At 51.0% G+C, this 24051-nt stretch overlaps 1 protein-coding gene across 4 annotated transcripts in view; it reads right to left on the minus strand.

Annotated features, from left to right (window-relative positions):
- Positions 1 to 6226: 6226 nt before the first annotated feature.
- The window catches only part of LOC121274384 (transcription factor 12-like), a 167035-nt gene continuing 149210 nt past the window's right edge, over positions 6227 to 24051 (minus strand). For all 4 annotated transcript variants that reach the window (XM_041181669.1, XM_041181667.1, XM_041181671.1 and 1 more), the window contains exons 9-13: positions 17936 to 18056; positions 14763 to 14928; positions 11770 to 11999; positions 9940 to 10077; positions 6227 to 6485 (exon numbers count right to left, since the gene is read on the minus strand). In XM_041181669.1, coding sequence (XP_041037603.1) covers positions 9941 to 10077; positions 11770 to 11999; positions 14763 to 14928; positions 17936 to 18056 — 654 coding nt within the window. In that variant the 3' untranslated portion in view covers positions 6227 to 6485; position 9940. The remainder of the gene's footprint in view (positions 6486 to 9939; positions 10078 to 11769; positions 12000 to 14762; positions 14929 to 17935; positions 18057 to 24051) is intronic.

A 24051-nucleotide genomic window follows, 5' to 3' on the forward strand; every position in this document is an offset into this window, starting at 1 on the left:
CCATATTGAATCAGCAAAATCGCTAAGGCAAGATTCGCTGTTTTTTTTTGTTTTGCTAACTTCTATATAGGGTTCACAATATATCACTGTAATGGGGTGCATCTACCGCTGTGGCTATTCATCCTGGAATGACAGCTGAAGTGTCGGCAGTACCCTCCGTGGGTCGTGTGACTCGAGTTTGAACAGTAAGAAAGCCTTACCCCCACCCCACCGCACTGTGCTCCTTCTCACACCCGCAGAGTTTGACGGCTGCTGCTGCTGCCACTTTAAGGGCGGAGTTTTACGCCAGCGGGATTTTACGGTCCCGCCGAAGTCAACGGAGTTTAGACTGGCTCGCCACGACAGTGCCATTAAAATTCCGGCCCGAGTGCTTTAAGAATGCCGGCGGTTTAGCGCCCGTGTTCTTTAAGCGAGTCCTGGGGGAGCTTAGAAAAGTGTCCCTCACGGGCTTCCCGAACAACGCTTAAGAACCCCGGTTTAACGCGGAAAGGGGGTCCCTCGCCGGTGGAGGGGGAGGGAGGTTGGTGGTGGTGCCGTCAGGAGAGTTAGATCAGGACTGTAACTTTGGCAGAAACTGCATTGCAGAGATGCTGAGGCGGCAATGTAATACTCCCTATGACTGACTGACTGACTAAACAAAGGGGGGACCCCGTGATATCCCAGAGATCCTGTAGCATGAAGAACGTACGAGGATTCAAAGCTCAGGCCCTCCAAGTTCGATATTCTGAAAAATGTCCCACCCGCCCCCCCCCCCCCCCCCCCCCACCCCCTCCTCCCCATCCCTAATTCCCCTCGAGAAGGTGGCGGCGAACCACCTCCTTGAGCCGCTGCGGTCCGTGTGCTGCAGGTACCACCCGCGGTTAAGCACAACTGAGCGGCGCGTTCGGCCATTTCAGGGGGGCAGTGAAGAGTCATCCACGTGTGGCTGTGGGTCTGGAGTCACGTGTAGGGCCAGACCAGGTAAGGACGGCAGATTTCCCTTCCCTAAAGGGGCATTAGTGAACCAGATGGGGTTTTTACGACAATCGATGGTGGTTGTCATGGTCACCGTCACTGAGACTCGCTTCCAATTCCTCTTCTATTGCCTTACATCCTTTAAAAAGTACCTGGATGAGCACTTGGCATTGTCATAACATTCAAGGCCATGGGCCATGTGCTGGTAAATGGGATTAGGTAGGTAGGTAGGTCAGGTGTTTCTCACGCGTCAGTGCAGACGCGATGGGCCGAAGGGCCTCTTCTGCACTGTGTGATTCTGATTCTATTAATTAAATTTTTTAATTAATCGAATTTAAATTCCACCAGCTAGGATTTTAACTTTTTTCGGGGGTGGGGGGGGGGTGAGGAGAACGGTGATGCTGTGCTAATGCCATCGGACTGGTAATCCAGAGACCCCAGGTTAATGCTCTGGGGGACACGGGGTTCAAATCCCACCACGGCAGCTGGTGGAAATTTGAATTCAATTAATCATCGGTCATCATTAGTCTCAGGAATGGTGACCACGAAGCGATTGTTGCACAAACCCATCTGACTCACTAGTGCCCTGTAGAGAAGGAAATCCGCCGTCCTTACTTGGTCCAGGTCTGGCCTACACGTGACTCCAGGCCCACAGCCACGTGGCCAACTCTCAGCAGTCCACTGCAACGGCCGAGCGAGGCCACTCAGTTCAAGGGGGCAACTAGGGACGGGCAACAAATGCCGGCCTCGCCTGCGACACCCACATCCCATGAAAGAATAAATAAAACCCGTGCCCCCCCAGGACATTACCCTAGACCTCTGGAATACTAGTCCAGTGACATTACCACTAATGCCATCATCTCCCTTCGTAGGCAAGCTAATGTGTAATAGATGCGCCCCAACGTCTCCTCATTTGGACATTAACGATATGCAGTGCTACATGACCTTGACAGCACTTTGCCACACGCAAAGCTAGTCAAGTCATACGGACCAGGGGAAGTCCCAGCTTCGCCCACTGGGTCGAGCCAATTTCTATGCACCCCCCACCACCCCCCCCCACCCCCCCTCACCCCCACCCACCACCCCCCCCCCCCCCCCCCCCCCACCCCCACCCCCACCCACCCCACCTCCCCCGCCCCTCTACACCCTCGTCGGGAAAGCACGGCTTTCTGGGGAATGTCCAGTGCAATGCCCGCAGCTGCCTAATAGCCTGCTGGTGTTCACTGCCTGCTTTGGCTTAAGGTCCGGTGCTGGAAGACAACTGGTGCCGTGGAACCCAGGGCGGATTCCCCCGGGAAGAGGAGGGAATAGTATATCGGTGCCATCGAGTGGCAACCTTGCATGTCACAGATACCTCGACTGAAGCGTTCGTGAAAGTTAACAGCAAAACCCTGTCACAGCTCCAGTGACCACACACACAGGTTGGGCTGCAACACGCCTGTCGAGCAACACGTTCTACCTTTTCCTTTACCGTGACTGCGTCACCATGTACAACATCAATAAACAGCTTCACTAAAGTAAAAAAAAGAGCCCTACAATCCTTCTACGTAATATAGTAAAATAAACTTAGAAACTTTTTTTTTTGCTCCAAACTTTTTCTTGCAAATATCGAATACCTAGGAAGAGTAATATTTTCAATTCATTCTGCGGTTTGATTTCCTTTTAAAAGAAAGATTACTATTGTATAAAACCTTACGAATAGTGAAAAATAAGTTGGATTTCGAGTTTCTTCTTTTTTTTAAATTACACGTGCTTCTCTCCGTGAATAGCTTCTTCAACGAATTGTCATGGTCCTCGCCTTGTACCCTAAGAAAAGAAGGTTCCTGAGACGTCACGGCCTCTTGAATGGCCCTTTGTTGTTTTCCCAATGGTTAAAGAAAATACGTCGATCATATTTTCCACTCCCTTCGAAAGTCAGGCAGTAATTGGCAAAACAGTCTTGATAGGAGAGAGGAAAGCTACTTCCCCCCTTTGTCCCAGTAAGACACCATATTTCGACTGCGACAAAGGGTCTTTGCCTAAAACATTAACCCGTTCTTTCAGATTTCCAGCATTCTCCCTTTGTTTTTTTTTCCCTTTTAATCTCGCCGAGTATAGTCTGTTAAATCCAGTCACTAAAGAGACAAGTGTTCCATCCCTTAACTAGTCACCTGTGTTAAGATATAAAATATTTTTAATCGTTATCCCCTAGAGCCTTTAAACGAGGGGTTGGGGGGGGTGGTGGCTGGGTGAGGAAAAGTTGCAGGAGACATCCCAAGATCCAGGAGTGTTGCCAGCATGGAAATGCTCGGTCGGATTGAGCGAGAGTTTATGAAGTATCCCTAAGCGTAAAGCTATCTATTTCTACAACCCGCTAATGAAGGGGATGGTGCCTTGAGGCGCAGTGGGGAGCAACCCTGATTCTGAGCTAGCAAGCCCGGGGTTCAAGACTTGATGGCCACAGAAGGTGCGTCCACAACATGGCTAAACAGGTTGAGTTTCAACCTGAAAATCCTTCCTACGTATGGCAGGCGGTAAGAGCGGCAGAGTCTTCTGGTCAGCCAGAATCTGCAGAAGGCAACAGCAAACCACTGCAGTACCTTGCCAACCTTAACCATGGACCAACCCATGGAAGTCCATGGTCGCCAATGCCTTCCTAGAGCATGGTACCGGAAGAGAGAGAATAAAGGGGATAGGTAACTCTTGATCTCCAGCGCTCCCTTGCTAATAGTTTTTTTTAAAAAGTTATTCATTCTTGGGCTACAGCTGCCGCTAGCCAGGCTGATGTTTGTTGCCCATCCCTAATTGCCCCTGGAGATGCTAGTGAGAAGCCACCTTCTCGAACCTCTGCGGTCCATGTAGTGAAGGTGCTCCCTCAGTGCTGCTGGAGAGGGAGTTCCAGGGTTTTGACCCCAGCGCCGATGAAGGAATGGCCGGTAAACATCCAGGTCAGGATGGGGTGCGAGTTGGAGGGGAACCCGCGGTGGTGCTGGTGTTCCCACGCGCCTGCTGCCCTTGTCCCTCTCAGTGGTGGAGGACAAAATGGTGCTGATCCACCAAGACGTGGAAGGTCTCAGGTTCGGTACTCAGCCTGTGCCTGGTTTTCTGAGCTCCCCTGGAATGGCCCAGCACCTCTGGGATAGGAGAGTGGCGTGGGGTGGGAGGGGTGAGAAAAAACTCATAATGATCCCAGTTCCGCCTGATATAAATAACCCCTCCTAGCGACTGTGCATCGGCTAAGGACGGGATTTTTCTCAGCTGTGCGGTCTTTGATGGTTGACTCTCACGCTTCCATAGGGCAGACAGCCCTGGGGTGATAGACTGAATGTACATTCCCTCTGCAAAAGTCAGTGCTTTTAGAAGTGAAACAGGGAGTGGCGGGGTGGGTGGGAGTTGGGGAGCCAAGGGAGGGATTCAAATCGTCAATGTAGAGAGACTGGAGAACACTGGGTCGGTCAACTTAGAGCAGAGAAGATTGTAACAAGACATGGGCGTTCAAAATCAGGAAGGGGTTTCGATAGAGTAAATAAGGAGAAACTGTGTCCACCAGGTGGGCTGGTAACCAGAGGGCCACAGATTGAAGTAAGGCGATTGGCAAATGAATCAAAGCTGGCATGAGGGAACATTTGTTTAAAAAAACCCAGCGAGCTGTGATCTGGAAGGCGCTGCCTGAAAGGGCGGTGGAAGCAGATTCAATAGGAACTTTCAGAAGGGGAACTGGATAAATACTTGAAAGAATATAATTTCAGGGGGATGGGGGTATAAAAGGGGTGAGGTAGTCGGATTAATTGGTTAGCTCTACCATAGAGCCGGCACAGGCACATTGGGCTGAATGGCCTCCTTCAGGGCTGTATAGATCGAAATCAAACTGAAATGAAAAAGGCTGCTTGAGAATTGGCCAATTTCGAACCCAGATTCCATGTGCTGGAGAAGAATACACAAGGTGGGCTTCCTCTTGCCCCTCCTCAAGTGTGCTTAAAGGAAACACAAGATTCCTCTGTCTGTAAGCACACATGAGGAGAGGCAACAGGAAATCCACCTCGTGTGTTCTTTTCTATATTGCTCATTGCAATCGGAAACAGGAGGCTCCTGTCAGCAACTGAAGGGGAAAGCACGAGACTGGGAGGCGTGGAGAAAGGTGCAGAGGAACTGCCTTTTGACAGATCACTGCTACGCTGCAAGAGCTTCAGGTGCAACAGCGCAGGAGAAACTTTACTGTCAACACCATGGCCTGTGGAATGCCTGTTGGCGTGTCGATGTTTAAGAATAAATTGGACAGATGATGGTGGTGGGGGGTAATGGTATATGGGAACAGGGCAGGTTGAAGGGATTAGGATTGGTGTGATGATTGTGGAGGGTGTAGGTATATGGGAACAGGACAGGCTGAGGGGATTAGGACTGGTGTGATGATTGTGGAGGGTGTAGGTATATGGGAACAGGACAGGCTAAGGGGATTAGGACTGGTGCGATGATTGTGGAGGGTGTAGGTATATGGAACATGTCTCACTAATGGGATTAGGACTGGTGCAATGATTGTGAAGGGTGTAGGTCTATGGGAACAGGGCTGACTGATGGGATTGGGACTGACGCAGAGGACAATCACCAGCCTGGGTTTCGTTGGGGAACTGGGTTGTAATTTCTATCTGTAATGGGCCTCAAGCCAACTCCCCTTTCAAGGAAGCTGCCGACCTGGAGTCAACTGGGATTCCAATTTCCACCCGGACTGCGTCAAGCCCCCACTGATGTCGGGGTAGCTGTTATTAAGAGAAAAAGTTCATTCTCCTTGGCAACATTGCTTCTGACCTCGAAAGGCCGCTCCGTCCACACCATCCCTTTGTTCCCCCCAACCCACCCCCCCACCACCCTCCCAACCAGGCACTGGTGGAGAAGGTCACAATCACCTCAATATTCAGAAGGCTAACCGGGAGTGCAATTCTGGCAGAATAAGGGGAAAAAAAGCATCAATATCTTACCACCCCCGCTTCCTCCCTCTGTACCCCACCCATCCCACCCTGGTTTTCCCTTTGGCTTAGCCCTTCGGTATAATGACAGGTACCCCCCCCCACCCCCCCCACTCCCAGGACAATGAGCTGTAGGCTATAACCGAGAGTTAAGAATGCATTTTTTTTCTTTTACATGTTTATAGACACTTGGAATACGAAGACTTTTTTTTTTTGACCAAGTGGTGGAAAAGATAAATTTTGAAAGAAAAAGAGTTTCTTCTAATGAGTTGTCAGCCTATTAACTGTGACCGACTGCAGGCACGGTGAAAATGTTCAACCCCAGCAGGGCGGGGGGGTGGGGAGTGGGGGGGGTAACAAGGGCAGTTTGCCAAGGACGTAGGAGGAACAAAAAAAAGGAACGTTAATCCCTGGAGATCCGCCGTGGATTCCCACCAAAACGTCCACAAAACTGAATCTGGGATTTTTTTTTTCCTCAACTCGGAAGATTGGTGTCCGGGTCCAACAGAATCTTATGCAAAAATCCAGCCAAAGTGGAGGAGGCTCCAAACCCTCCACTAAGTTCATGAAGACCACCCACGATCGCCGGTCCTGAAATGCGAGCACAGAAAGGGGGACGGGGAGGGGGAGGGGGAAGGGGGGGGGGGGGGAGGGGGGGGTGGGGGTGAAGAAAGAACAATTAGCGAGTCAGACACTTCAACGCAACTAAAAACCATGCAGCTCGGCAACGGTGAAGGAACCGCACTCATCCAGAGCCTGACGCGTCCTTGAGAACATCGCGAAATGCCTCACAATCCAATGAACGACCTCTAAGTGTAGCTTAAGTGTCCTTTGGCCAGTTAGAAAACGCAGTCAGCTTGCACCACAGCAAGGTCATGCCAGCAGCAACGAATGACGATTCAGTACCTGCTCTGGTGGTGTTATTTGCAAGGGGGCGGGTCCCTCTTCAGGAGAGTGAAGAATTGCTACAGTTTTTATAGCTAATGGATGTCGTTAAATGCTTGGCAGCCAACGAAGTACTTTCTTTGAGGTGTAGTCACAGCGACCAGAAAATCTATTTTTTTAAAAAATTTCTTTTGCGTTGTTTGTCGAGAGATAAACATCGGGCCCATGACACCGGGGACAACTCACACCCTCCACCCCTCCCCACACCCCACACCATCCCCCCCTCCCCCCCAGTTCTCTTCTCAATAGCAGCTGCAGGATCTTTCACATCCACCTTGGAGGGAGGCAAGGCCTCGGTTTAACGATTGATCGGAAAGGCGGCACCTCCGGCAGCACAGCACTCCCTCGGCACTGCGCTGGAGCGTCAGCCTTGCTTTGTGAGCTCAAGTTCTGGGGCAGCACGAGCACTTGACCTTGTGACTCAAGGTGGGGGGAAGGGGGGGTGGGGTGGCGCAAGCACTGCCCATTGAGCGACGGCTGGCACCCAAATTGACACAGATTCTTCCTCGCCCACCCAAAGCAGCAGGCTGGCCTCAGCTCATTTTCCAAAGAGGGGTTATAATGTCCTGGGGGGGAACCACAAATTTCTGGCTCAGGAACTAGAATACCACCACCAAGCTAAGCTGCTAATGAAGCATAGAACAGGTGAGCGCCATGTTAATGCACACTAAATCCAACCACTATGGTTCAACAAAGAAATAAAGAATATCGAGCTGTAATGCTAGGACAGCATTTATCGCCCATCCCTAATTGCCCCTTGAGAAGGTGGTTAGTGAGCTGCCTTCCGAACGCCTCGATTCAATCTCCCCCCTTAACCTTCTCCGCTCTGAGGAGAACAATCCCAGCTTCTCCCAGTCTCTCCCACACGGACTGAAGTCCCTCGTCCCTGGTCCCATTCTGGGTAAATCTACCCCCCGCACCCTTTCCGAGACCTTGGCACCCTTCATGTGGGGCCTGGAGTTAGACACGGTGCTCCAGCTGAGGCCTACTCCTCGCTGCAGCCTGTTTTGTTCAGTTTAGCCCATGCTTGAAATGATTTCAATGCAAAATGCCCCAGTTGAGTGCACTCAGCAGCTCAGAGTTTACTCAGCAAGCAGCTTTTGTAAATTCATTTTGCGTGATGTGGGTATCACTGGCTGGGCCCAGCATTTATCGCCCATCCCTAATTGCCCCCTTGAGGAGGTGGTAGGTGAGCCACCTTCTTGAGCCAATGCAGTCCCTGTGGTGTAGGTACACCCACCGTGCTGTTAGGGATGGAGTTCCGGGGTTTTGACAGTGAAGGAACGGCCGATATATTTCCAAGTCAGGATGGCGAGGGGCTCAGAGGGGAACTTCCAGGTGGTGGTGTTCCCCATGTGTCTGCTGCCCCTTGTCCTTCTAGTTGGTAGAGTTCGTGGGTTTGGAAGGTGCTGTCGAAGGAGCCTTGTCGAGTCGCTGCAGTGCACCTTGTAGATGGTACACACACTGCTGCTACTGTGCGTCGGTGGTGGAGGAAGTGAATGTTGAAGGTGGTGGATGGGGTGCCGATCAAGCTCACTGCTTTGTCCTGGATCGTGTGGTTGGAGCTGCACTCATCCAGGCAAGTGGAGAGTATTCCATCACACTCCTAACTTTTGCCTTTTAGATGATGGACAGGCTTTGGGCTGTCAGGAGGTAAATTACTCGCTGTTGAATTCCCAGCCTCCAACCTGCTCTGGTAGCCATAGTATTACCTCATCTTCCGACTAGGCACTTTACAGCCTTCCGGACTGAATATTGAGTTCAACAATTTTAGATCGTGAACTCTCTCCTCCATCCCCCCCCCACCTTTCCAATAATTTATATAGATTTTTCTTTTCCCAACTATTTCCATTATTTTTAAATGTATTTCCATCCATTGTTTTATCTCTACCTTTTAGCCTACTTCGATCCCTTCCCTTCACCCCACCCCCACCCCCACTAGGGCTATCTGTGCCTTGCTCGTCCTGCTTTCTACCCTTAATTAGCACATTCCTTAGATAATATCACCACCTTCAACACCTCTTTGTCCTTTTGTTTGTGACATCTTTTGGTTATCTCCACCTATCACTGGCCCTCTATCCAGCTCTACCTGTCCCACCCCCCCCTTAAACCAGCTTATATTTCACCTCTCTTCTCTTTTTACTTAGTTCTGTTGAAGGGTCATTTGGACCCGAAACATTAACTGTGTCCCTCTCCGCAGATGCTGCCAGACCTGCTGAGTTTTTCCAGGTAGTTTTGTTTTTGTTATAGTATTTATATGGCTGGTCCAGTTCAGTTTCTTTTTTAATTGTTCATTCATGGGATGTGGGCGTCGCTGGCTAGGCCAGCATTTATTCCCCATCCCTATTTGCCCTTGAGAAGGTGGTGGGTGAGCTGCCTTCTTGAGCCGCTGCAGTCCCTGTGGTGTAGGTACACCTATGGCGCTGTTAGGGAGGGAGTTCCTGAATTTGGACCCAAAATCGTGACCGAAAATTCTGGAAAATGGTCGCCCCAGGATGTTGATGGTGGGGTATTCACACGGATGATAATTCTGTCGAACGTCAAAGGGGAATGGTTAGATTCTCTCTTTTCGGAGATGGCCATTGCCTGGCACTTAAGTAGCAAGTAACATTCAAGCTACAAGTCTGCCCAAGCCTGAACGTTTTCCAGGGTCTTGCTGCATGCAGGTCACGGACTGCTTCAGTGTTTGGGAAGTTGTGAACGGAACTCAACATACTATGCAATCATCGGCGCACGTCCCCACTTCCGATCTTATGATGGAAGAAAGCTCAGCGTTGAAGCAGCTGAAGACGATCGGGCTTAGGGCACTACCCGGGGGAACTCCTGCATCGATGGGCTGGGGCTGAGATGGTTGTCCTCCAACAGCCACAACCACCATCCTTTGTGCTCGATAAAGACTCCAACCGGTGGAGCATTCCCCCCAGCCCCCCACCCCCTCACCCCTGCACTCGATTTGATCTACTGGGGAGTGAAGGCCGGCAAAACTTCAGCCTTACCTACCGATCACCTCCTGATAATTTAGAAACTCTTGCCGTTCCCCATTACAAATACTTCTTCACAACTCTTTAAAATGGCGCTGTTCCGACTGGGAGCTACCTACTTCACATGTGACCCATGGGGTTGGGAGAGTCCCCAATTCCCTGATGAACTACCAGATGTGCGGATGTGGGTTCGACACTGGAAATCTTCTCCTCCTCCCTCCGCTTAAGGCAAGCTGCTTTCGGGTTCAAATTCCTCTCTGGGAGGGAGACAAAGAGAGCAGAAGTCAGGGGTCAACTTATACGTGAGATTGACTATTATTCATGTACATAAGGTAAAATACTTGATCGGCCAAGTTGCCTCCTGGGATTGGCTGCCTGCGCTCCCCACCCACCGTTAAACCTGGAACTGGCCAGGTTGGGGTCGGGTTCGAGACTTCCCCCCACCACCCCCCCACCCAAGTTTGAACGTCTCGCCCGACCCCCATACCGAACTGTTTTTGGGGAGGTTGTGTCTTGCTTTTCATCACTCCGTCCTACCTTCCCTCTCCTGAAAGTGCACACATTCATTTCCAAGGGATCTTGCTTCGCATCCCTAAGGGTCTTAAGCAGCTGTGGGGACATTCAACCTCGGGGGCTTCACAGGTAAGCCTCGCCCTCTCTGCCCCTCTCGACCCCACATACGGAGGTGATAAGAGTTCAATCTACAGCAGTCAGAACGGAGTACCCCTGGTTGATTCCGCTCCTACACCCCATCCAAGGTCACAGTCTGATTGTCCCACCCCCTTATTTTTACATTCATTCTTAGGATTTATTCGTTCTTCAGTGGGAGACGGTGGACTAATAATCCAGGGACACAGGCTAATCCTCTGGGGACATGGGTTCAAATCCCATTTAATGCAGAATTGCACTACCCACCAACCCCCCTGCTCCAGCAGCTGGTGGAATTGAAAGCTAGTCTTGGTAACGGTGACCATGACAACTAACGCCGATTGTTGTAAAAACCCATCTGGTTCGCTAATGCCCCTTTAGGGAAGGGAAATCTGCCGTCCTTACCCCGGTCTGGCCTACATGTGACTCCAGACCCCACAGCCATGTGGCTGACCCTTAACTGCCCCTCTGAAATGGCCGAGCCAGCCACTCAAAGTGGTTATGTTACTGGACTCGTAATCCAGAGGGCCAGACCCATGCTCCAGAGACATGGATGGGTTCAAATCCCACCATGGTAGTTGGGGAAATTTAAATTCGGCTAGTTAACAAATCTGGAACAAAGAGCGAGTTTCATTAATAATGATCATAACTACCGGATTGTCATTAAAAACCCCATCTGGGTCACTAATGCCCCTTTAGGGGAGGGAAATCTGCCGTCCTTACCCCGGTCTGGAGTCTACACGTGACTCCAGACCCAAAGAGCCCGGCAAGTCACCCAGCGGCTCACCACCATCTAACCGAAGGGAATTATGAATGGTAAATAAATACTGGCCCCGCCATCTACGCTGGCATCCATTTCTCTCTCTATTTTTTCCACAGGACGCGGGCATCGCTGGGCAAGGCCAGTATTTGTTGCCCATCCCTAACTGCCCCCTTGAACTGAGCGGTCTCGCTCGGCCATTTCAGAGAGGCGGGTAAGAGTCTACCACATGTGGCTGTGGGGCCTGGAGTCACGTGTAGGGCCAGACCCGGGTAAGGAGGGGCAGATTTCCCTCCCCTCAAGTGAGCCGGATGGGTTTTTACAACCAATCGGTGATAAGTTGTCACGCTCATGATCACTGACATTAGCTTTATACCCCAGATTTTATTCATTGAATTTAAATTCCACCGGCTGCCCGTGGGTGGGATTTGAACCCCCCCCCCACCCCGACACAGAGCATCAGCCTGGGCCACTGGGTCACTAGTCCAGCTGTATTACCACTACGGCGCCACTCTTTAAGATGTAAGCTTCGCCAGCTGACCTCTGACTTGTTGTTCCAGCCCCAGGATGACGGAGACAGCCTGGTGGAGGATCAGGAGCTTCGTCTGTGGCTTGTCGTTCTTCATGTGCAACTGGCACATCCGCCCTAGCTCCTTGAAGGCCTCGTTGATGTCTCGGACCCGCAGGCGCTCGCGGGCGTTGTTCGCCATCCTCCGGTCCTTCTCCCGCTCGGCTTTCTGCTCCGGGTTCAGGTCGTCGTCCTCGTGGTTGCTTGAAACGAGAGGAAGGCAGGTGCGCCGTCAAACTTTTAACTTTACCCTCAGCTTCCCTCCCCCAAAGAACTGGCGTGGGGCACGATGGGCCGAACGGCCTCCGGTCGTGCCGCATGATCCTGCGGCTTGTTCCTTGGTGTTTTTTCTCAAATGGATGTCAATATTTTATGTGACAGAAGGGAAACAAATTGCGGGTGGTCAGCGTGCCCCTGGACTACTGGTCATGGACACTGCCAACAGGCCACTCAGGACCATGTCCAACCTGCTCCTCAACTCCATTCGCCCACTTTTAATCCACTATCCATGATACTTACCTTAGAGGGAGGGCAACAAATGTTCGCTAGATTGATTCCTGGGGGTGAGACGCCCGCCCAAAGAGGAGAGATCGAGTAGATTGGGCCAATTTCTCTGGAGTTTAGGTGACCTCACTGGAACATATAAGATTCAGAGAGGGGAGATGACAGGGTAGCTGCGGAGAGGCTGCTGCATCTCCCCGGTGGAAGAGTCTAGAATCAGGATAAGGGGTCGGCCATTTTGGACTGAGATGAGGAGAAATTTCTTCACTCGGGAGGGTGGTGAATCTGTGGGATTCTCCAACCCCTCTGGATCCTCACTGCGGAGTAAATCCAAGACCGAGGTCGAGAGATTTTTGGGTACTAAGGGAATTGAGGGATAGGGTGGGAAAGTGGAGTTCAGGTAGAAGATCGGCCATGATCGTATTGAATGGTAGAGCAGGCTCGTGGGGCCAAATGGCCTCCCCCTGCTCTTGTGTCCAATGTTTTTGTAGTATAAGGGTCTGGCTCATATAGGGTTAATGTGGGACTGAGCACAGTGCTGTCCACACGGTGATGTAAGAGACCACATGACCAGTACCCAGGATCAGTCAAGTGTTGGACAGAGCCATGTGTACCAGCAAGCATGGAGACAGCTCCTAGCTAGTTCAATAAAGATTTACAGTTAACCTACGTATGACTACGAAGACTTCTTCAGACCTACCGAACTGTAACCAACACCCTACCAAAGTTCTTACACCCTTACCTCACAGAAATCTAACAATCTCAAGACTTGACCCCCCCAGCATCCACAGCCTTTTTGGGGGGAGAGAGTTCCAGATTTCCACTCCCCTTTGTGTGAAGAGGTGCTTCCCCACGTCACCCCTGAATGGTCTGGCTCTCATTTTAAGGTTCATCCCCCTTGTTCTGTACTCCTGGAGTGAGACTTGAACCCACAACTTGACACTAAACTAACTCCCTATAAACATCTCTGCGAGTTCAAAAGGCTTTTGAACTTATTTCATTTTTCTATTTGGGTGCACCTAGCACACCCGAGTAATATTAAAAAGATTCCAACATAGGGGGCCAACAATATGCGATAATCACTAATAAATGCAATGGGGAATTCAGGAGAAACTTCCTTACCCAGAGAGTGGGGAGAATGTGGGACTCGCTCCCGCGGGGAGCCGGGAGAACGTGGGACTCGCTCCCGCCGGGAGCGGGGAGAATGTGGGACTCGGTCCCACGGGGAGAATGTGGGACTCGCTCCCAGGGGGAGTGGGGAGAATGTGGGACTCGCTCCCGCGGGGAGAATGTGGGACTTGCTCCTGCGGGGAGCGGGGAGAATGTGGGACTCGCTCCCGCGGGGAGCGGGGAGAATGTGGGACTCGCTCCCGCGGGGAGAATGTGGGACTCGCTCCCACGGGGAGTGGGGAGAATGTGGGACTCGCTCCCGTGGGGAGTGGGGAGAATGTGAGACTCGCTCCCGCGGGGAGCGGGGAGAATGTGGGACTCGCTCCCGCGGGGAGCGGGGAGAATGTGGGACTCACTCCCACGGGGAGCTGGGAGAACGTGGGACTCGATCCCATGGGGAGGGGGGAGAATGTGGGACTCGCTCTCCCGGGGAGTGGTCGAGGTGAATCACAGAGATGCATTGAAGGGGGGGGTCGAAGCTGGATAAACACATGAGGGAGTAAGGAATAGAAGGATATGCTGATGGGGGTGAGATGAAGAGGGGGGTGGGAGGAGGCTCGTTTGGGACATAAACACCAGCATGGAGCAGATGGATCGAATGGCCTGTTTCTGTGCTTGCATTCTGTATTCTATTTTAAATCACTTTCTAATTCCTACACATTGACATCTTGTTGCTAAGTTCAGTTGCCCATAAACAAAAAGCATCTAGCTAAAAAGACAGCTTGTGTTCCCTTGAGTTCCGTAAATTCAGAGGTGACCTAATCGAGTGCTTATGACTAAAGGATTCGATAGGGTCGATAGAGAGAAACTATTTCCTCTGGTGGTGGCGGAGGGGAGTCCAGAACAAGGGGGCAGAACCTTAAAATAAGAGTCAGGCCGTTCACACAAAGGGGAGTGGAAATCTGGAACTCTCTTAATGACCACTAAAAAGCTGTCGTGGTCGAAGGGTCAATTAAAAAGTGCCTAAACCGAGATGCGGAGACTTTTGTGTAAAGGGATTAAGGGTTGTGGAATCAAGGCAGGTAGATGGAGTTAAGATACAGCTCAGCCATGATCTAATGAAATGGCAGAACAGGCTCGAGGGGCTGAATGGCCTGTTTCATTTCCTGTAGGATATCGGCGGGGGGAGGGGGGGGGGAAGCTACTGAAAACAGTGCGAACGGGCTCAGGGCAGTTATGTGTCTTTCCGGACGTAGGAAAATGAGTGCGAGGGAGGGTGCGGTGGACTTCAGACTGAAATGGAGAAGAGGCTTTGTTGTGCTGACCAGCCATTTCCCGGTAATCTAGGAAAGTACCTTGATCTGCTGCGTCCCAACTTGTCTTTCCTGGGATCGTTAGCTTCGTCGTCCTCGGACAAGTCGTCCTCCAGCTGGGAGCTTAGGCTGTTTTCTTTCTCTTTGTCGTCTGCTTTGGGTTCTGTGGAGAGGGAGGAGGAAAGTGCCTGCGCCCCTGAGGTGAAAGCTGCCGGAGTAAGCAGAGACAGGGGGGTGTGGGGGGTGTGTTGGCGGTGGGGGGGGGGGGTCGCGTTAGCACAATCATTCAATCAATCACGAAACCCGACTTGAGTATTGCTGAAGAAAAGAGACATGCCATCAAAGCTTTTCGGTCCAGCACTCATCAGGACAGATGCAAGAATGACAAATTTCTAAGGCAGCAACGATTTATACTGCATGAGAAAAGGGTGCTGACCGGTTGGCAAGCCAACAGATTGGTCAAGGTGTTGCCTCGGATAATGCACCAGGGAACTATCGTCCCCACAAAGCTTTTGTTTAATTCAGAAAACGCGCAACGCCTGGACGTGTTCCTTTTCTCATGCAGTATAAATTGTTGTTCCCTTTGAGATTAGGTATTCTTGTGAATCTGCCCTGATGAGTGCAAGACAAGGAGCTTAGACAGCGTGTCTCTTTTACAGCAATACTCAAGTTCTGTACTGCCAAGCGACTGTTTGTAAACCCGACTCAATGCCAGCATTTGAAGTGGTCACCCTACAGCTCGGCGGATAGCACTTTCACCTCTGAAGTTTGCAGGTTGCCAAGCCCCACTCCAGGGACTGGAGCCCAATAAACCATTGAGGCTCCCAGTGCTGATACCGGGGGAGTGCTGCACTGTTGGAGGCGCCGCCTTTCGGTTGAGGCGTTCAACCGAGGCTCAACCTGCCCGCTGGGCTGGATGTAAAAGCGCAGCACTGTTCCAAGAAGTTCTCTCACTATCTGGGTCAACATCCCTTCATCGACCGTCACCAGGAGACAGATCAAGTCATCCTTCATCGCATTAGATGGTCCTGGGATCTTGCTGCGCACAAATGTGGCTGCATTGCAAAATCAAGGACAATACCAGAACAAAGAACAAAGAAAAGTACAGCACAGGAACAGGCCCTTTGGCCCCCCAAGCCTGTGCCGATCATATTGCCCGTCAACTAAAACATTTTGCACATCCGGGGTCCGTATCCCTCTATTCCCATCTTATTCATGTATTTGTCAAGCTGCCTCTTAAACACCACTATCGTACCTGCTTCCACCACCTCCTCTGGCAGCAAATTCCAGACACTCACTACCCTCTGCGTAAAAAACTTGCCCCGCACATCTCCTCTATAGTTTTCTCCTCTCACCTTAAATCTATGTCCCTTAGTAATTGACTCTTCCACCCTGGGAAAAAGCTTCTGACTATCTACTCTGTCCATGCCACTCATAATTTTGTAAACTTCTATCAAGTCGCCCCTCAATCTCCGTCGCTCTAGTGAGAACAATCCGAGTTCCTCCAACCTCTCCTCATAGCTAATAACCTCCAGACCAGGCAGCATCCTGGTAAACCTCCTCTGCACCCTCTCCAACGCCTCCATATCCTTCTGGTAATGTGGCGACCAGAATTGCACGCAATATTCCAAGCGTGGCCTAACCAAGGTTCAGTACAGCTGAAAGGTTATATTGAGAGGTTACACGAACATATGAATTAGGAGCAGGAGTAGGCCCCTCGAGCCTGCTCCCCAATTCAGTAAGCTCATGGCTCATCTGACTGTAATCTCAACTCCACATTCCCACCTACTCCCTTTCACATGAAGAACCTATCTCGCTCTGCCTTAAGGATATTCAAAGACTGCTTCCACCGCCTTTTGAGGAAGAGAGTTCCAAAGACTCAACCCTGAGAGAGAAAGATTCTCGTCATCTCCGTCTTAAGTGGGCGATTCTTTATTTTTAAACAGTGATCCCCCCTAGTTCTAGATTCTCCCACAAGAGGAAACGTTCTTTCCTCATCCCCCCTGTCAAGACCCCTCAGGATCTTACATGTTTCAATCAAGTCGCCTCTTACTCTTCTAAACTCCAGCAGATACAAGCCCAGCCTGTCCAGCCTTTCCTCATAAGACAACCCACCCATTCCAGGTATTAGTCTGGTAAACCTTCTAATAACTATCTGGAAAGATTGAACAGGCCGGGACTCTTTTCTCTAGAAAAGAGAAAGCTGAGGTTTGGGGTGGGGGGGGTGACCTGACAGAGGTTTTTAAAATTCTGGAAGGGTTTCGATAGGGTTGACCTGGAGAAGATGTTTCCACTTGTGGGGTGGAGAGACCAGAACTAGGGGGACATAAATATGAGACAATCACTGATAAATCCAATGGGGAATTCAGGAGAAACGTCTTCATCCAGAGAGTGGGGAGAATGTGGAACTCGCTCCCACAGGGAGTGGTCTAGGCAGATAGCAGTATCACGTTGAATGGGGAAGCTTTATAAACACATGAGAGAGAATGGAATAGAAGGATATGTTGATGGGGTGAGATGAGGAGATGTGCAAGGAGACTCATGTGTAGCAGTACAACCAGCAGGGAGAAGAGGGGCCAAATGGCCTGTCCCAGGGCTGTCAATTCAATTGATTATTCACAAAACATTCTGGGACATCCTTTTTTTCCCTCTTTATTCTTTCATGGGATGTGGGCGTCGCTGGCAAGACCAGCATTTGTTGCCCATCCCAAATTGCCTCCTTGAACTGAGTGGCCTTGCTCGGCCATGTCGGAGGGGCAGTTTAAGAATCTGTAGGTCTGGAGTCACGTGTAGGCCAGATCGGGTAAAGACGGCAGATTTCCCTTCCCTAGAGGGACATGAGTGAACCAGATGGGGTTTTTACGACAATCCATGATGGCTGCCATGGTCACCATCGCTGAGACTCGCTTTTCAATTCCAGATTTTAGTCATTGAATTTAAGTTCCACCAGCTGCCCGTGGTGGGATTTGAACCCCTGTCCCCTCGTGCTGGTCCTCTGGATTACCACGAGTCCACCATCTCCCAAATACTGAGGCGCGGTTATCAAGGAGCGAGCTCTTGCTGAAGTATTGTGCTTGAGATAGTCGCCACATTTCTTCACACTATGGGTAGCTAACATGGCGAGATTGCACCCTGTAGTGCCGCTACACACTTTCACATTTTTGGGGAGGAATTTCTGTACTCGTGCTCTCGGTGACATGCAAGAGAAGCCCTACCTCGACACACATCCTGGGCCTGGTGATTCAGCCCCGCTGCAGCGAGAGCTGCAGACACAACGCTGGGCAAGCCCGAGAGGTTGGAATGGACATTGGTAGTGTCGTCCCGATGAGTGGCGACCTGCGGGGAAAGCAAACCAAGGGCACGGTTAGACAGGGCATCAAGATATTAGACCTACAGCAACTGGTGTATATGTGTGATGCCAGCTGAGGCTCAGTGGGGTAGCGCTCTCTCTTTCTTTCGCTTCTGAGACAAGGAGGCTGGCGGGTTCAAGTCCCCCTCCAGAGACTCGAGCAAAGATACCAGTCTGACACTCCCGGTGCCTGCTGAAGGAGTGCCGTGCTGTCAGAGGGTCAGTACTGAGGGAGCGCCGCGCTGTCGGAGGGTCAGTACTGAGGGAGCGCCGCGCTGTCGGAGGGTCAGTACTGAGGGAGCGCCACGCTGTCGGAGGGTCAGTACTGAGGGAGCGCCGCGCTGTCGGAGGGTCAGTACTGAGGGAGCGCCGCGCTGTCGGAGGGTCAGTACTGAGGGAGTGCCGCGCTGTTGGAGGGTCAGTACTGAGGGAGCGCCGCGCTGTCGGAGGGTCAGTACTGAGGGAGCGCCGCGCTGTCGGAGGGTCAGTACTGAGGGATCGCCGCGCTGTCGGAGGGTCAGAAGGTGATGCATTCAAACCCCACTCCAGAGGCTTGAGCCTACACTCCTGGTGTCAGTATTGATGGGAGTGCTGCGCTCTCACAGGCACTAACTTCCAATGAGACTTTCGACATGGGCTCCACCTGCCCTTTCTCAGGTGAGTGCAAAAGATCCCGTTATTATGAAGAAGAGCAGGGGAGGGACCTCTCCCCAGTGTCCTGGGGGCTCAATATTTATCCCTCAAGCAACAACACTTAAAAAAAAAAGTGGACGTTCTAGTCATTATCTTATTGCTGTTTGTGGGATCTTGCTGTGTGTAAATTGGCCGCTGCATTTCCTACATTACAACTGTAACTGCACTTAAAAAGAAAAAGCACTTTGTTGGCTGTAAAGGCGCTGTACATGTTTAAGAAACTCCTTGCACGACTATTTCGAGAGTTTTGCAGTCCAGTTGTTAGTTTGAGCCATGAGCACCAGATGGCGCCAGTGTCTGTCAGTGGCATTTCGGTGAGTCCAAGCCAGCACAATATGACCTTAGCCCAGAAGACCCCAGCACTCTTTTGGCCCTTGCGCCCGACTAATGTAAATTCCATGTCACACAAGACTCACGACCAAGTGTGGGAGGGGTGGCAGGGAGCCAAATATGTCAGTCGCTCAAAAATTGCACCACGGGGTTAGCAAGACCATAAGAAAAAATGCTAGATTTTATTTGCAAAGGGATAGACTTGAAAAGCCGGCACTTCAAGTTAGACCTGAATCGAACCTCACTTAGACCACATCGCGCGTGGTTCCGGTTGCCGTATTATATAAAAGGTGATAGAGACAGGGGAGAGGGCGTGGAGATCTGCAGGGATGACAGCAGAGATGTGTGGCGATACACATCAGGAAAGGATTGACAGGCCGGGGCACCTTTCTCTTGTAAGATGAAGACCGAGTGGGTGACCTAACTGAGGTCTTTAAAACGGCAAAAGATTTCGATCGGGTAGATACAGGGGAGAATGTTTCCCCTTGCAGGGGGAAGCGAGACCGGGGGGGGGGGGGGGGCATCGATACAAGACAGTCACTAATAAATCCAGTGGGGAATTCAGGAGAAACTTCCTTAACCCAGAGAGCGGCGAGAATCTAGAACTGGCTCCCACGGGGAGTGGTCGAGGCGATTGGCGGAGTTACATTGACGGGGGAAGCTGGATCAACACATGAGGGAGAAAGGAGATGTTGATGGGGTGAGACGAAGAGGGGTTTGGTGGGTGGGAGGAAGCTCGTGTGGATCTTAAACAGCAGCACGGAGCTAGAGGGGCCGAATGGCCTGCGCCATATATCCTCTGTAATCCTTAAGGGGAGAGAGAACTCACGACGCATTTCTCCCAGTGACTGTGCGTCCTAATAGCTTCCTAACTGCTTCCTAGGCATTTGCACCTTTCCTTAAATAAGGAAACGGATACTGTACACAGGGAACCTGACGCCACCCTCTTATCTGCCCCGTTGAACCTTGTTGCCATCTTTAAATGCCTCGCTCCGCAGCAACCCTCAGCTCTCCGAATTCGGGTCAGTTCGGATTCTTGTCCTTTTGAGACCTGGGCGCGGAGCTGGAGCTGCAAAACATTCTTTGCACCCACTCACACACCTCCTTTTCTCTCTCTCACACTCTCTCTCTCTCTCTCTCTCGGACATCTGCTTCACGCCTTTCCTCCAGGTGTGAACTCCCGCAGAGGGCAAGGGCCTTGAGGGTGCTGGCCGCTACCTCGGTGAAAAGCTGCTTTTACCAACGGGCTGAGCTACCCCTGACCCCGGCTTCAACGTGGGAACCGCGCTAAATATTCCGACAGAAACGCCGCTCGCATTCCTATGCACCTTCAATGGAGTTAAAAAAAAAGTCCCTCATCGTGCTTCCCGGGAGCGTTATCAGACCGAATTTGGCCGCGAGCTACATGAGGAGGTGTTAGGGACGGGCAACCAAGAGCTTGGGCAAAGAGGTCAGTCTTAAGGAGCCTCTTAAAAGGAGGGAGAGACAGAGGCAGAGGGAGAGAGAGAGAGAGAGGGGGGGAAGAGGTTTAGGGAGGGAATTCCAGAGCTCAGGGCCCTCCCCAGGCAGCTGAAGGCGCGGCCGCCAATGGTGGAGCGATGGGAATCGGGGGATGGGCAAGAGGCCGGAATTGGAGGAGCGCAGAGATCTCGGAGGGTTGTAGGGGCTGGAGGAGGTTACAGAGATAGGGAGGGGTGTAGGGGCTGGAGGAGGTTACAGAGATAGGGAGGGGTGTAGGGGCTGGAGGAGGTTACAGAGATAGGGAGGGGTGTAGGGGCTGGAGGAGGTTACAGAGATAGGGAGGTGTGTAGGGGCTGGAGGAGGTTACAGAGATAGGGAGGGAGATTGAGGCCATGGAGGTATTTGCAAACAAGTACGAGGGTTTTTAAACATTTCAAATTTTAATGCACAGAGGGTATTGGCCGGCTACTTAATTGTGGCAGCATCGCTGAGTTCTCCCCCAACCTCCACCCTCCTGCACTGTCAAAGGGACTCACTGGATAATCAGCAGGATAATGTTGTTGCGCCCTCTCATCCTCGATCCTTCCACCAACGGGAACAGTTACCAGCAATACCGAACTTCCCCTCACCCCACTGGCCTTTCATAAGAACAGAAGAAATAGGTAGGCCATTCCGCCCCTCAAACCCGCTCTGCCATTCAACGGGGACCATGGCCATGGCTGACCTTTTACCTCAACACCCTCCCCCATGTCCCTTCACGTTTTTAATATGTGGAAAGAAATCGATCGGTCTCCTGTGTAAACATGGCGAATCACGTGTAAACATGGCAAGTCACGTGTAAACATGGCGAGTCACATCACGTGTAAACATGGGAGTCACGTGTAAACATGGCGAGTCACCTGTAAACATGGCGAGTCACATCACGTGTAAACATGGCGAGTCACGTGTAAACATGGCGAGTCACCTGTAAACATGGCGAGTCACCTGTAAACATGGCGAGTCACGTGTAAACATGGCGAGTCACCTGTAAACATGGCGAGTCACATCACGTGTAAACATGGCGAGTCACGTGTAAACATGGGAGTCACCTGTAAACATGGCAAGTCACCTGTAAACATGGCGAGTCACCTGTAAACATGGCGAGTCACCTGTAAACGTGGCGAGTCACGTGTAAACATGGCGAGTCACCTGTAAACATGGCAAGTCACCTGTAAACATGGCGAGTCATGTGTAAACATGGCGAGTCACGTGTAAACATGGCGAGTCACCTGTAAACATGGCGAGTCACATCACGTGTAAACATGGCGAGTCACGTGTAAACATGGCGAGTCACGTGTAAGCATGGGAGTCACCTGTAAACATGGTGATTCACGTGTAAACATGGCGAGTCACATCACATGTAAACATGGCGAGTCACGTGAAAACATGGCGAGTCACGTGTAAACATGGCGAGTCACATCACATGTAAACATGGTGAGTCACGTGTAAACATGGCGAGTCACCTGTAAAAATGGCGAGTCACGTGTAAACATGGCGAGTCACGTGTAAACATGGCGAGTCACATCACGTGTAAACATGGCGAGTCACCTGTAAACATGGCGAGTCACGTGTAAACAGGGCGAGTCACCTGTAAACATGGTGAGTCACGTGTAAACATGGCGAGTCACATCACGTGTAAACATGGCGAGTCACCTGTAAACATGGCGAGTCACATGTAAACATGGCAAGTCACATCACGTGTAAACATGGCGAGTCACATCACGTGTAAACATGGCGAGTCACATCACGTGTAAACATGGCGAGTCACGTCACGTGTAAACATGGCGAGTCACGTGTAAACATGGCGAGTCACATCACGTGTAAACATGGCGAGTCACGTGTAAACATGGCGAGTCACATCACGTGTAAACATGGCGAGTCACCTGTAAACATGGCGAGTCACATCACGTGTAAACATGGCGAGTCACCTGTAAACATGGTGAGTCACATCACGTGTAAACATGACGAGTCACATCACGTGTAAACATGGCGAGTCATGTGTAAACATGGCGAGTCACCTGTAAACATGGCGAGTCACATCACGTGTAAACATGGCGAGTCACCTGTAAACATGGCGAGTCACATCACGTGTAAACATGGCGAGTCACATCACGTGTAAACATGGCGAGTCACCTGTAAACATGGCGATTCACCTGTAAACATGGCGAGTCACATCACGTGTAAACATGGCGAGTCACCTGTAAACATGGCGAGTCACATCAGTTGTAAACATGGCGAGTCACGTGTAAACATGGCAAGTCACATCACGTGTAAACATGGCAAGTCACGTGTAAACATGGCGAGTCACCTGTAAACATGGCGAGTCACATCACGTGTAAACATGGCGAGTCACGTGTAAACATGGCGAGTCACATCACGTGTAAACATGGCAAGTCACGTGTAAACATGGCGAGTCACATCACGTGTAAACATGGCGAGTCACCTGTAAACATGGCGAGTCACATCACGTGTAAACATGGCGAGTCACATGTAAACATGGCGAGTCACATCACGTGTAAACATGGCAAGTCACGTGTAAACATGGCGAGTCACGTGTAAACATGGCGAGTCACATCACGTGTAAACATGGCGAGTCACTTGTAAACATGGCAAGTCACATCACCTATAAACATGGTGAGTCACGTGTAAACATGTCGAGTCACCTGTAAACATGGCGAGTCACGTGTAAACATGGTGAGTCACATCACGTGTAAACATGGCGAGTCACATCACATGTAAACATGGCGAGTCACGTGTAAACATGGCGAGTCACCTGTAAACATGGCGAGTCACATCACCTGTAAACATGGCGAGTTACATGTAAACATGGCGAGTCACATCACGTGTAAACATGGCGAGTCACGTGTAAACATGGCGACTCACATCACATGTAAACATGGCAAGTCACCTGTAAACATGGTGAGTCACATCACGTGTAAACATGGCGAGTCACCTGTAAACATGGCGAGTCACGTGTAAACATGGCGAGTCACGTGTAAACATGGTGAGTCACATGTAAGCATGGCGAGTCACATCACCTGTAAACATGGCGAGTCACGTCACGTGTAAACATGGTGAGTCACCTGTAAACATGGCGAGTCACATCACGTGTAAACATGGCGAGTCACGTGTAAACATGGCGAGTCACCTGTAAACATGGCGAGTCACGTCACGTGTAAACATGGCGAGTCACGTGTAAACATGGCGAGTCACATGTAAACATGGCGAGTCACATCACGTGTAAACATGGTGAGTCACCTGTAAACATGGCGAGTCACATCACGTGTAAACATGGCGAGTCACCTGTAAACATGGCGAGTCACATCACGTGTAAACATGGCGAGTCACCTGTAAACATGGCAAGTCACGTCACGTGTAAACATGGTGAGTCACATGTAAACATGGCGAGTCACCTGTAAACATGGCGAGTCATGTGTAAACATGGCGAGTCACCTGTAA

Source organism: Carcharodon carcharias (assembly GCF_017639515.1).
Source record: "Carcharodon carcharias isolate sCarCar2 chromosome 36 unlocalized genomic scaffold, sCarCar2.pri SUPER_36_unloc_1, whole genome shotgun sequence".
NCBI lineage: Eukaryota > Metazoa > Chordata > Chondrichthyes > Lamniformes > Lamnidae > Carcharodon > Carcharodon carcharias.